At 43.2% G+C, this 14,646-nt stretch overlaps 1 protein-coding gene across 1 annotated transcript in view; it reads left to right on the top strand.

Annotated features, from left to right (window-relative positions):
- agrn (agrin) overlaps positions 1–12,916 on the top strand; it is a 315,332-nt gene extending 302,416 nt beyond the window's left edge. The window contains exons 34-36 of the mRNA XM_080470074.1: positions 2,686–2,910; positions 7,244–7,347; positions 12,417–12,916. Of these exons, the coding sequence (XP_080326200.1) occupies positions 2,686–2,910; positions 7,244–7,347; positions 12,417–12,577 (490 nt within the window). The 3' untranslated portion in view covers positions 12,578–12,916. The remainder of the gene's footprint in view (positions 1–2,685; positions 2,911–7,243; positions 7,348–12,416) is intronic.
- Positions 12,917–14,646: the final 1,730 nt, after the last annotated feature.

Genomic DNA, 14,646 nt, shown 5'->3' with positions numbered 1-14,646 from the left:
ATGATCCAACTTGTAGTTTTGAGTAAAAAGGATTTGCTTAATATAAGAATATGGTACTAAGTTTGACTTTATATGAAACCTTATGAATTAAAGAGTAAACTTTTTTAACATCAATAATGGGTGAATGCCAAGATTATCCCATTATTCTTGGTAGAGCATGAGACTCACAATCTCCAGGTAGTGGGTCCGTGTCCCACGCCAGGCGCCACCTTCCCGTGGGCTCACCACCGGCAGGAAAGCTTCTTAATCGGTCCAATGTGATCTGGGTGATAGTGCTCAGACTGCCACCCCCGCGACCCACAAACGGATTTTATCGAGTCCTTTGTTTTCTATATATCTACTTTTATGATGACTCTTTTTTTTTTGCTCTTCTTCCAAACGAAGTGAGTATTTTGCCACCGCTGATGGATATCAATAAATACATAATCTGATATATGATGCACGGGAGGTTTGGCAGCCCTGGTGTACTGTGAATGTACTTGATCTTGACAGCCGCATTGAAAAAAATGCTTGATCCCAAGGCATTTTGGTGCATTAGTCATTCGGCCCAGTCTTGTGTGGGTTCCCCCTGGGAACCTCCTTTCATGGTTGTGGTGTTATCGGGGCTAAGCTACACACTTCCTCTGATCACACAACAGTCGTTATCGACTCGTGACACGGTCGATACTGTAGTAGGGGCAGATAAGTTGTGCTTTCTGCAGCTCCGGGTCTAAACTAGACCTCTGTGAGTCGCCCTGATGGGCTCACAGCATCTTTCCTCCCCGTCCGTCCCTCCTTCCTCTCTCTCTCCTTGCGCTCACACTGCATGCCGTTGACTTTCTACCTCCCCCTCCACCCTGCTCCCTTAAGTCCCGAGTCTCTGGAGAACCCGGCCGACCAGAGGTGAGTCTCTCGAAGCTCTCGAACTCTGCTGCCGCCTGCTTGCCTCCTCATTCCTCCTGCCCTCCTCCTGACAAGCCCTCCTCGACCTCTCGCAGGGCGAAATCCTCCTCCACCGAGACAACGGTTCCATTATTGAGATAGAGTTACCAATACTGATCACAAAGAGTCTCTGCTTATGCTTCAATAAATCCCTGAGTTCAGAGCTGTGATAAACCCAATCAGAGCTGCAGCTCCTAATGCAGGAGACGCTCTCCCGCATGGATTTTTTTCATTATTCTAACCACCACTGCCACCTAGAGCTAGAACAGAGTCCTGCACCCTGAGACGCCTGCTGAGGATCTGAATACATACATGAAGTAGATAAAACTCCAGCACTTGTGTAAAGGACACAAGATCACAGCAGAAATCTATGAGTTCGGTGGTGTATATGAGCTTTACACTGCTGTTAGCCGCCGTTGTTTTATTCATGATATATTCAGCACTTTTAATAACCTTGACCTTATCTGTGACAAGCCGCAGCGATGGAGATTTATTGGGCCCTGTGAGCTCTTTGAGGGTTTGCCAGGAGTGGGTTCGCTGAGCTGTAGTTCTGTTGTTTTTTCTTTCCTCTCCCCTGAGGGGAAAAAAAAAAATCTGATGCTCTGAAATCATACTTTTATTTCTTCCTGTTTACCTCAGTGGGTTTAGTTAATCACGGGGGGTCGAACATTCTATCCTAAGCATGTTTTTGACGGTCAAAAATCACATTTGAATCTGTAGAGTTTCTCCTGCTGTTCCTGCTGAGGTGAACCAGAAGTATTATTGCCCTGTGCTGTTAGACGTTGCTTTATTTAAAATATTGATTATCAGTTATTAGAAGAATATGAGAAGAAATGAAAGAAACATTTAAAGGAGACACGCCATACTCATTATCTCTTTACCTCCTCACATCTTCTGTCCTGTCTGTACTCCATGTGCTGCCATGTTTGCTATGCCGAATCCTTTGTCTTGTCATTTGTCTTGTCTAATCTTTGTGTCCAGCTCTGACCTGCTGTTGTTTTCTTTTATTTAATTCAAGTGTCACTGGTTCTTTGTCGTACACGTCCTCACCTTGTCTTTGTCTTTGTGTTTAAATACCTGTCCAGTACCTGGAAGTAATTCCATAATTGCACAGAAAGAGATGAATAAAAATTGAAGGGGTGCTTGTCTGGATCGCTACTGTATCTGTGCTGGATTCTCAGAGAAGCCTTTGTAAGTGTGGTTTATTAAAGCAGGGAGTGGATGTGACATACAGGAGGGGGTAAGTTAGCAGTGTGTGTTTCCCTCACACGGCGGTGGCAGTGGTGTGCGGCGCCTCTTAAGGCGATATGGAAGCCTCCTAGCCTCTGGATCCAGATCACCCCTGCAGCTGTAGCAGTCAAGAGACCGGAGATCAAACAGCTGCCTAAATAACACACACACGCGGCGCGGCGCACAGAGCAGCACAGGAAGCCGTGAGCAGCAGTGCAGTTCAGGCTCAGAAGAATGTACGAATGTTAATAACAAAACAGACCCCTGCTACAAATACACCCAGCCTGCATCCTGATCCCCCTCAAAATTCACCGCAGAGCCTTCAATCTAAACGACACAGCAAAGAGACCCATACGTCATCGTTGAATCATGGGTATTATGCCTTCGAGACATCAGCAGAGGGTTCTCGCTTCATATACCACAAATAAAACACACCCACCAACTGAGCTGGATCAGCCACGCCAGAGATGGTGTCTCTTTTGTTTTTTGATACGTTAGACCAAAAGATAACTCATCTCTGTTCTCTTCTGCCAGTGAGAAAGCTCTGCTGGTGAACAAATTCGAGCTGAGCATCCGCACCGAGGCGACCCAGGGCCTGGTGCTGTGGAGCGGAAAAGGCGTGGAGCGCTCGGACTACATCGCCCTGGCCATCGTGGACGGGCGCGTCCAGATGACGTATGACCTGGGCTCCAAGCCTGTGGTGCTGCGCTCCTCGGTGCGTGTGGACACCAACCGCTGGATACGCATCAAGGCCAGCAGGTGAGCAGGCGGAGGAGGGTGGAAACAGCTCTGAGAAAGTGAGACCGCCATCGCACTTAATACACATTGTATTTGTGATGCTGCAAACTGTGTGATCTCTTGCGTGAATCCGCCGCCGCTGTGCTGCTCCCGAGCACTGGAACGATTCTGATTAGTTGTAGATTAAGGTTATTTGCATGCCTGGTCATGCATGAGTGTGACGTGTTACGTGTCAAATTGCTGGGACACGATAATGAATGTTCAAAAAGAGAGAACATGCTGCAACATCCCAACATGTTTTTGCATATCATATAAAACGTAGGTGGGAAATGAATGAATACAGATTCAGAACACTGTCCGTATTAACGCTTTGCATTTTCATCACGTGCACTGTTAGACCACGTTGTATTTGAACGTACAAGAAGTGCTTCCAACATCCAGGATTGTAACTTTAACGTAGTGTTATACTGCCTTCAGGTTTGTTCTGCACTAATTCGATTCAATTCAATTAAATGTGCCTTTTTAGAGCGTTGCCTTTTTCAGGACAGACTGTCAGGCTGGAGCTCTTATTGTGTCAGCTGTGCTCTATTACTGTTTATTCTTCTGATCCACCATCAAATATTCCAACAGTTGGGTCAATCGCTGTCTTCACATAAATTGAATTCTTACAGAGCATATTTTGACTGCCTTAACAGATCAAACCACCAACTTTGTGATTGAAAGACGACCACAGCCACCTATATAAACTTTAGTATCCAAGGTTACGATATATATCACATGTGTCGAACTCCAGGCCTCGAGGGCCGCAGCCCTGCACGTTTTGCATGTCTCCCAGCTTCATCACAGCTGATTGCAATGAGTAGCTCGTTATCTGGCTTTGTGCTGAATGTGGTGATGAACCATCAGGACATTCAGGGGAGGGAGACATTGAAAACGTGCAGGGCTGCGGCCCTCGAGGCCTGGAGTTCGACACCCCTGATATATATTTTAAGTTTGCATGTAAATGTAAAATATTGCCTTGTTTTAGGAACATGTGTGTTTATCCTAACTATAATTCCTATTCTGTTCACGATATGCAGAAAGTTCAAACAGAAAGAAGAGAAATCGAGCTTTGTGCACATATAATATTGATTACAGTGGACCTCAGGAGTTAAGCAGCAACGTTCATAACATCAGAAAGACACAGTAAGACTGAAGAACTGTCAGATATTAAAAGCTATTTTGAAGAAATGGACAGAAGCACTCACTCACGGCACATTTTTTTCGAACCAATTCTAAAGCTGTGAAATCCGAGTCAATGCGGTCATTCTTGTCAAATTCGGGATACTTTGAAGTTCTCTAATCATGTGTGCAAGAGAAAGAAGGCTCGTGCACATTTCTTTGTGCGTCTCCTCCAGCGTCATGCCAAGTGGCATAATTGGAACACAAATAACACCCGAAGATAAAAACATTTCAGTTATGAAATGATGAAGAAGTAAAGTGAAGAAGTTCTGTCTTTTCCAATCAGGAGTAGTCTTTCCCACAGCTGAACAGTTTTGTGCTACATGAGCTCTCACTTCCTAAAAAAAATTAAAAGTGTGAGAAACAAAAAGTTATTTTCAATTTTAAATGAACTTCTCCTTGAAATCTGCTCATCATTTTCATTCATGTAGTTGCCCTAATGTTGAAATAACCTTCTGGGACAAGTACTCATTCACATTTAGGCCCTCTGGGGTTTTTTTTTGGGGGGGGGGGGCTCATAATGAATTAAGGTTCCCATTCTTGCCCTCAGAGATCGCAGTGACTGCCCAGTGCCGGTTAAAGTCGATAGCATGGTTAATATTCCCTGTTGCTCTCTCCACCTATCGCACGCTGCGACGTGGATCAGCCAAATCTGTACTGCTATGTTGGCTTTTAATCATGCTGAGCACGCCATAAACCAAAGTGATCTCATTTTCAGTAACCACAGTCTAATCAGATTAATGATTGCCAGTCTGTGTTGTAAACATCTCAGGCACCTGTGCAAAGAGAAAACTGGAGTCAGTCACTGGGACCGTAGGTTTGATCGTGTATACAGGAAAATGAGTCACTGGGATATGTCTGTGCTGAATGTGAATGGAGAATCCCCCGAAGTGAGCAAAGCCAGGATGAATCTATGAATGCTCTCAAACACTCACTCCTGTACACTTGGTATTAAACTTACATCTTAATATTCAACCTGCTTACATTCTCATCTTATATTATTATTGCATGTTCAACATTCACATTGATCTCATGCTGCAGGACAAAACCATCATTTGTTTGGAGATCTGGTCTATTTTTGGCTTCTTTACTTTTGCCAAACATGTCAAAGTGTTTAACTTTTGCATTTCTTCCTGTTTCGTACAAGTTTATATTTATACAATGATGGCAATCGTACAATATGTGAAAGTATAATGCTAAACACTGGAAAAGTTGCTGCTGCTGGTATTTTTACCCCAATTCTATGGAAAAATTGAAATAGACATGAAAGAAATATAGGATAGCTTTATTGTCGTTATAGGTCTCATTTGATGTTACAGGCGTTGCTGCCTTTGTGCATCATTATAAAAAAAGTGTAATTTTTCACATACGCATAATGTAACTAGATAAATATAAACTTTAGAAGTATGAAAAGGTAGACATGTGCACACATAAGACAAATTATAAAGTTACCATGAACAAGATCGCATGTGATGGAGAGTTGTTTAATGATCTGATGGTCCACGGATAAAAAAAAATCAAAATTCTGTTTTCCAGTGACTATTTTGTGCAAATTGTCAAACAAATGCTCAATGCTTTTAGTAAGTCATATTTAAGCCATGTTGTTTGAAGTAGCACATTATATAGTATGATTGAGGTAATCAACATCTAATCAATCTATTCCAAAAGTTCAGTGAGAAATTAATCAAATTTAGAGCTTTTCATCCATTAAATAGAGAAATGTGTGTAATTTGTGCTTTTTGACATATTCTATGTTGTGTAAATGAAACAATAAGGTTCTTTTTTCAGCACAGATTTCAACATTTTGACATATTGTCTCTGGTGTTCACTGAATACACCAGAAAGGGTTAACAGTGAAAGGTGTGCATCCTCCCCACACTTAACATAAAACCTGTAGACTTGTGGAAGAGCACTCGCTGGTCTCAGCATTGATTTCAGCATTCCAACCTGTTTTTCTTTTCTCTGTAATCCCTGTGACGTGGACCTTTAAAGATGAACATTAGGTTCCAGAACTGCACAGGCTTTGTCAATGCTTCGGATTTCATTTGTGAAAATCAAGAGAGATCAGCACCTTCATGAGTTTTGTATGTCGGCAACAGATTTAGATTCCCACTCCTGTTTGATGTGGTCACAGTGCATTTCTGCCAGTGGTGGAAGTGATTGGATCAAACACTATCCCAGCTGTGTATCCTCTTGTGCATCCGTCTGGTATAGCTTCATCCTGTAGCGATCCAATCACACAAAACACGTTTTTAGCCACAGTCCACTGTGGTAGAATTTGTAACCAGTCAAGGGTATACTGTATAAGCGAGAAGCGAGTACATGAATAAAAGCTTTCCTATGCTGTCAAAACAGTGAAACAGGTTTTTCTTGCGCAGATGGATGAAACTTCTCGAAGAAGAAAAACACAAACCCTGCATTTCTTTTTGTCTCACGGTGATGTCAAATAATGGACTCGTTAGAAACAAATTAACTGCCTTAATTTTGGAAAATGATCTTTTAAAACGCGTTCCGTTTGATCGCAGCTGAACATTGGCATCGCAAACATTGCTGGGGTTTTAAGTACGAGGGGGTAATTAGATTGTTTGCAATGCAAGAATAATCGATCCTCCAAAAAGCTGCTGCTTTCATTACAAGCCGAGGTTTGGCCAGATCTCATCCTGGACTTTTTTTTGCAGGAAGGACCACGGAGTTTGCAGGAAGATGGCATAATTTGGATGTTGATGATGGTGTAAATCACAGCGTGTGGCACGCGGCTCACATAGTTACTCAGCGATCTGTGGTTGGCTTGCCTCTAATGATACCCTCGCGGTGGGAAACCCACTTTAGCGGGTTCAAATTTGCCCTGTCTTCACAATTCTTAAGTGTGTGCTAATGCGCAGCACGGAGCCACCTAAAATGAATGGCGCTCTCGTGGCATCTGTTAGCCGGTCGACAGGCACATTTAGAACGCTGCTTGGCAAAGGCACTTATGTGAGTGCTTAGTGTACCGGCAGTGGAGCAATAGAGTCTCGATGCCTCAGATTAAATGAAACTGCAATTTACAGCTATTCAGCATGTCGCACATACATCAGACTGACTTGCAACTGCATCTCCCTCCTTTTTCCTTTCTTCCTCTCTTTATTCTCCTCAGAGCACTTCGAGACGGCTCTCTACAGGTCGGGAACGAGGCGGCAGTAACAGGGTCGTCACCTTTGGCTGCGACACAGCTGGACACAGACGGAGCGCTCTGGTTGGGTAGGTGGCCACACATACAGTGTAACCGTCATTCAGACTTGAACGGCATGCAAGAAGGCAGGAGGGGGATACTTGTGATTCTGTAGTGCTTTTCCGTCCCAGCTACTGGTAAAAAGCTGCCAGAAATGAGCAATGAACTCATTGGCATTGCAGAGGATAAGCAAAGACTCTGGCAGGGAGAAAGGATTGCAGTTTGGGGGAAAAAAATGTCCAAGCCTATTCAGGTATTGAGTTGAGAAATGAAAGGCTATCTGACTAACGCAGAAGTTGTCTGCTCTCCTGAATTGAAAATGACCAAAGTCGGCCTGTTATCTGCCTCGAGTTCAATTTGGCCCGAACTTGGCTCAGAGAAATCGTTTCTGAAAGAACACACGCGCGGCACAGCCGGATTGAACATTCAGAGGAAATAACACCGAGCCAAGTAAAGTCAGACTGTTCTTTTAAGATGCGCGGCGCGGCGGCGGAAAAGAGGCAGGTCTGAGAGGAGAGGCAGCCTGAGTGACATTTAAGAGACTCGCGGCGTGTTCAAGGTGCGCCCGCGATCGCAGGTACACGCAGACAAACACGCACGGGGAGGCAGTGCGGCGGAACAGGTGCTGAGCGAGCCCTGCAGCAAGAATATCTAATCCTCACGCAGCCCTCCCATCGAGAGCCCTCCTCCCTTCTAAATCCCCTTTTCAGTGTTCATCATTAATTCATCTGTAACTCGCATGAAATTAGCCCTGTCGACTCCCCGATTCGGAGGCGCACAATCCGATTAACGGGGGCAGGGACGGGGAATGTAAGGAGCTCGACGGGGATATGAACTCTTCAGTCGGACAAAGCTGGGGAGAGTCGAAGGGAAGGGAAGCTGGGGGTTGTGGGGGGGGGATTCTGAGATGAAGGCAGAAGATGCAGCAAGGCTCTGACGGTGTAGATAACCGATGGGGAGAAGACGAGGTGGAGGAAGAGAGATGACAGGCGGGCAAAACATCAAACACGAGGGTCAGCCTCTCTCCCAGTTAGTGCAGATTTTCTGGGATAAAGATGTTTCGTGCTGATTTAGTGAGAACGACACTAATGACTGCTTTGGGTGTGCAGGCTCAAAAAGACTGGCTCAAAGCACCATCAAATGGGTAAAGGAACCAGCTAATACACCTTGCAATTAGGTCATCAAGCCTCCACAAAGAGACATTATGACACTGAGTTTAGAAAGCAAAGAGGTCCGACTGAGTGGGGGGAAAGAAATGGAAAGGAAGTGAAAAGGAACAGTTAATGTGAAGGTAAAGGAAAATTCAAATGACAAGGAACTTAAACCTTTGCTTTGAAGTGCAAATCACTGACCTTTCTTTGCTCAAAATTGCCCATTGTTATTACCCATTAAATGGGTAAATGGCATAAATGGTCCTAATTTGATTATTTTAAAGGCATGGAGCGAGTGCAGCCGGCTGTGTCTGAGTCCACTTTCGTTATTTTAAAGGGGCCTGATCTGCATGCTAAGGTGCACTTTCCTAAAGGCCTCGACTTTATGTCTTAATGGGTGTGTTTGTAGTGTAAAGTCAAACAAACCGAGTCAGACTGCAACCTTCTTTTGCCTTTTGAATCCCGATGCACTTACATCCAGGCACACATTGTTATTCTGCCGGGTGTTTTGCCAGAAGAGTTGAACTAAATGCTTTTTTCACTCCAATTGGATCTTCTACTTGAGCTACCCGTACATTAGGTTAAGTTGTCAGTGATCTCTCATCCTTCCTGTTCTTTTGTGTCAGGAGTTACTTCAAAATTAATAACCATCACTTTTATGATCAGTAAATGCGCCAAGGACTTATTACCCATTCAGACAAAACCAAAAAGCGTGCACTTTGGTTCCAGGTTAGCCGTCTATGCCGGTTTATAGGCTGCTGCATCCTTAAAGTAGTAAGAAAACACTGGAACGTTGTTTACAAACTGGGTTCAGGGTTGTTCAGGTGTGCATTTGCTACTTAAATAGCTTAGGATTTTGTCATACCTAAGACTGAGTGTGGCGTTAAACCATTATATACCCTGAGTACAGTTTGGTTTCAATGTGCACAATTAGTCAGAAATATTGCTGATTAGTGTTTTATTCTTGGCAATGCTTCACTTTCATGCAGCCGCCCACCACCAGTCAGACCTCAGCCCACGTCTTGCAGTGTGCTATCAAACATCGGGACGTTTAGGAGAGGGCTTCTTGCAGAACCAACTCGGTGTGTTCGTAGTATCCTCTAGAATGGGGTTGTCAAACATAGGGCCCGTGGGCCTAAACTGGCCTGCAAGAGGCTCCAGTCCAGTTAAACCTCCATGTCAATTGTAACATTTTCAAAGAAAACATTTTTTTAGCACAACACCGAGACCAGAGTTGAAATATCAGTGATACAGAACATTTTACTGTATTTTGCACCAAAAGGTTTCATTTAAATTGGATTCATCTTGAGGTGAAGGTTTATGAAGTTTCTGGGATATTTAGAACTTGAATTTTGAATGTTTTCCATTTTTAGAGCAGTCAACTGATCTCAACTATCATATAAGATAATCCCTAATTTCAACTCTTAGCATCTATGTTGATAATTAGATTGTGGTAGCTTTATGTAATTTGCTTCTTTAAAAGCGTGAAATCTGCTCCTACAGTGCAGGATCCTCCTATAGGAGCAACATTGATTTAATCTGATAGATGATGTGTTATATGCATCTGGAAAGACAAAGATGTGATTCGTGCCTCACAGATAACTACACAGCTATTTTCCCTCCCAATCCAGACACTCTGGTTTAAGTTTTAAACCATCATTGGAGATACTAATCAACTGTCATGCTTATTATGCCGCCTTCGCTCAGAAACCAAATCTTGCAGTAATTAGGAACATTGATTTTAATCTCTGGAACTCTATTGGATGAAGGAGAACCGTTCTTCATACATTCTCCTTGGTTTTTATTTGGAGTTGGAATCTGTTGGCCAAAGTGCCAAAGTACTTTTCAGCCCCATGAAAACATCAGGTGTCCCCTCGTCTCGTCCAGATGGCTATACTGTTACCCAGGATGATATCACTGCTTCCACCGGGAGAGAAACGATTTGTAATCTGGTAAAGGTGATCACCCCGAACAATTTCATAGTGATTTGATTCTTCCTTCAAAGGGCACGAATGGAAGGAAAGTATGCTATCAAATCAGTACCTTACAGCGTAAGCACAGCCTCTGGATCCCGTCACGATCGGGCGTTTTGCTTTAATTGATTCCTCATATGTAGGATCACACAGTCTATCAATTGCCGGATACTGAAATCGGCCAGTTTGCCAGCTCGTTCCACTTCACTGAGACCATTTTGGAATCCAGCCCACTAACAGGGAGATAAAGTATAGGGAGTTATATTGACTTTGTGTTGCTCACCGCACTGAAACTTTTGAACGGCACCAACAACGGATCAAATCAGAGCCGTATCGCCGCGGAAACTGTCCCCAAACCGGCCGTCGCCAGTCCCTTATGGTGCCATTTCTTTGATGGAAGGTCGTTTCACACTGGAACCTTTTACATCCGTAAACTGGCTGCGAGTTCTGTGATCAGTCTTTAGAGACGCACGGCGAAGCATTGATTTTGTGTTCTCAGTGTGTTTGAAACAAATACAGAAGAAGTGTGTCGTTATCAGCCGGGACGCGAGCGTTCCAACAGAAGGGCAGCGCCTCTAAGAACTCACACTCTCAAGAAGCGGCAGTCACAGTTGTGGATTCGCCGCGTGTGATGGACAGACGATATCCGGGGAGTTCGCAACACGGCGACGCCGCGCGGCAAAGTTGGGAACAAATTAAAAATAATGAGGATGTTAGGTATTCCTCATGTTACACTCTGTCACCACCTTTCATTTGTTGTACTTTTTCTTTTGAGCGCTTTATACACCCTGTCGAATTAAAAGCAGCCTTTCTCTCTTTTTTTTCTGTTTGAGCTCCTATTTTTTTTTTCTCATGGCTGCCGTGCAGGCTCCTTCCTCCCTTTGATCATGCTGGTTTGACAAATAAACCTGTCATTGCTGTCATGTCCATCAGACGGTGTCATCATGGGAAATATCAAAGGAAATGAAATATCCCTGAGAATATCCGAATAACTACCGTGGTAGTTTGTAGCAAAGTAAAAAAAAAAGGGGGGGGGGGGGCAGTTGATGGAATTTTCATGCTTATTTTGCAATGAAAACTAACCTCTTACGCTGCTGTTTGATCTTTAAAGGGTCTTAGAGTCTACACTGAGGATTATTTAGCAGTCATGCCTGAGGATTTCCACACTACTGAATGTGTAATGTTTTTTGTGATGATTGGAGAAAGTGTTTGGCATTGAAATTGCGATCTAATTTCTAAAAAAGAAAAAGCTGGTGTGCTCAGGCAAGTGTGAATAAAACCTGGATGGATTGACCTGCAAAGTATTTGGACACGGCATTCTAAATGTCCCAAATCATTTAAACCGCAGGAGACATTTGAATTTTCTGTGAATTCTGTGAAACCTACTGAATAATGTCTGTTTTTAACGCAGCGCTGCCCGAGTCTGGAGTGGATGAACATCTAATATTGGTTTAGAGCAGCGGTGTCAAACATAGGGCCCGTGTGCCTAAATTGGCACGCCAAAGCAAATTGCAAAGAAACATAACATTTTATAATACATAACGCAACACTGAGACCAAAGATAAAATGTCTGTGATGCTGCCATGAAAACTAGCAGTCGCCTCAAAGCCTTGCTGTCAGGCTGAGAGTGTTAAGATCCTGCATGCAAAAGGCTGCATAATGCAACAATTGTTGATGTTTTTTGGGACATTTCACTCTATTTTACATCATTAAAATTAGCTTTATGTTGAAATTGTGATTTTGTTCAACACTAATTTCGAAAACAGACTTTTTCAAAACTTGTCCTCGACGCGTAACAAAGAGAAGAACTTTAAAGGTATAACGTAAAGATTATTACGGCGCTATTTTCCCGGTCCGGCCCACTCCAGTTTTATTGTGTTCACGCAGTCGCTCGCCTCAATTCCTTCAAATATGGGTTGTTTTGGTTTGTTTCTGTGAAGCGGCTCTGATCCTCGTGTCTCTGTTTGTGCTCAGGTGGTCTGGAGGAGCTCTCCGTGGCCCGTCGGCTACCCAAGGCCTACAGCACCGGCTTTGTGGGCTGCATCAAAGACGTGGTGGTGGACGGCGTGGAGCTCCACCTGGTGGAGGACGCCCTAAACAGCCCCAAAATATTACACTGTTCCGCCGCCAAATAACCCGGGAGAGACAAAACCTAGCGAGAAACAACATCAACAAGAAAAGAAACCCTCCCATCCGCTCCCTCCATAGCGCCCATGTCTCCTGCTGTAATTATTTTCTATTTTTGTATACTTTTCATCGCTTTTTATATGGAAAGAAAATGAATATGTTGTTTTAATTTTTGGTTTTATATATTTTGCTCCTTTTTTCTTTTTTTTTTTTTTTTTCAATCTGCACCTCCATCCACACAATTCCATTTTTCTTTATGGTGTTTTTTTACCCCTCGCCCCCCCCAAAAAAAGAGGTGAGAGTTTACTCCCTTCTCTTTTGTTGTTTTAAAAGAAATGTCAACTTTGAAAAGACAAGAAAAAAAATTCCATCCTTTCATTTCTGATCCTCGCTCATTACTTGAACACAGTGGACCTCGCTGATGATCTCTGGGTACGGCCTTGTCTTGGTGCCATATCTTTCGTCCACATTCCCACATTTCCAAGCATGGCTCATTCATCATTGAATATAATAAATAAATAAATATATATATATATAGATATATATATTATATCTCTACATAGATGCTAACATTCCCCACGTGAGAGCTGGACGTGTTGCTGCCGGCGTGCCGCAGTCGAGAAACTCTCGTATTCAGTTCACTGGATTTTTCCTCAAGGAACTTTTGAGATATCAGTCAAGCTGCTACGGTGAAAAAGTACACAGAAACCCCTCGATCAAGCCCCATCTCACAGCGCCAGGAAAGTAGAGGAAGTAACAACGGAAAAGAAAAAAAAAGAAGAAAAAAACCATCTTCTCCTCTCAATTTGAATCCCATCAGAGCCTTTAGTTTTGAAATATGACTCACTAACACTGCAACACGACGCGAGAAAGAGAGAGAGAGAGAGAGGGCGAGAGAGACTCGCATATCATAACTCATGAATCATAGACATGGATAAATGTTATAAATATAGAGTATATAAGTAATACCTGAGACTGTGAATATATACGAGGGGTTCTCCATGGAGAATTGTGCTTCTCATGTACTATTGTGCGTTCTGTTTCACAATCAGCGGATGAACTAACGATGACCACTATAAATGCATGCACTTCTGCTGTGTTGCTTTGAGACTGGTTTTTATTTTTACAACAAAAATTTAAATAGACACTTTTTTTTTCTTTTTTTTTTTTTGCAAGCAGACTTTTCTTTCCCCCCCCCTTCTTATTTCCACTGAGAAACCGCAGTCACATTTGAGTTTATTCATTGCTTTTATAATTTTTTTTTTTTCTTACGGTCCTTGATATTTGTTTTCCTGGGAGCAGACAGTCTTGCAGGACCTTTATCGGTGCATAAGGGAAGAGTTGTTACCGTGTCTGACCTTAAGGAGGTGCTGAAAGCAAAGACTGAAGAAAAAAATCAAAAGGAGACGAGGAGATATCTCAATCACAAGGAGAGGTGCTCCTCCTGGAGACGTCCTGTCAAACAACAGTCAGTCTTACACACACACAAACACACACACACACACACACAAACACACACACAAAGAAAAGAAAGCTTCACAAAACTCTGCCTGAGACTTGATATCATTTGCGTACTTCACCCAGGAGCACTCCTGGAGGAAATCCGTTATTTTTCCGGCTGTTGAGTGAGTGGGATTGAAAGAGAGCGAGAGAGAGAGAGAGAGAGAGAGACAGAGGGACTGTGAAGGGACTGTGACGTTCTCGTGACCTTTTGAAGCCATAACAGCCGCAAAAACTGGGGAAAAGATACGTAATCCTACAGTACCTGCAAGTAAACATAGCAGCGCATGGGTTTGTATTACTAGTGCGATTTCTGTACCATTCAGTGAACTGTTGCAACGTGGAGTCGTCCTTGCTGAACCACGATAAGCTGCGATGGCCGACCTGAAGACACTTGTTTTGATATGAGAACCTTGGCAATATTCTGAGACAATGTCATGCCTGTTTGTGGTTGAGTATCAAATGGTCTTGTACTATTTTTCTTTCCTCTCTTTAAGTTCTTGATTATGTTACCCTCCTTAAATCATCCAGCAACCTGTTTTTGTACAGCCCTGCGATTTTTTTTTAAGTGTAAATT

Source organism: Lipophrys pholis (genome assembly GCF_963383615.2).
Source record: "Lipophrys pholis genome assembly, chromosome: 8".
NCBI lineage: Eukaryota > Metazoa > Chordata > Actinopteri > Blenniiformes > Blenniidae > Lipophrys > Lipophrys pholis.
The sequence above is the reverse complement of the archived record's forward strand: the minus strand, read 5'-3'. Positions and strand labels throughout refer to the sequence as shown.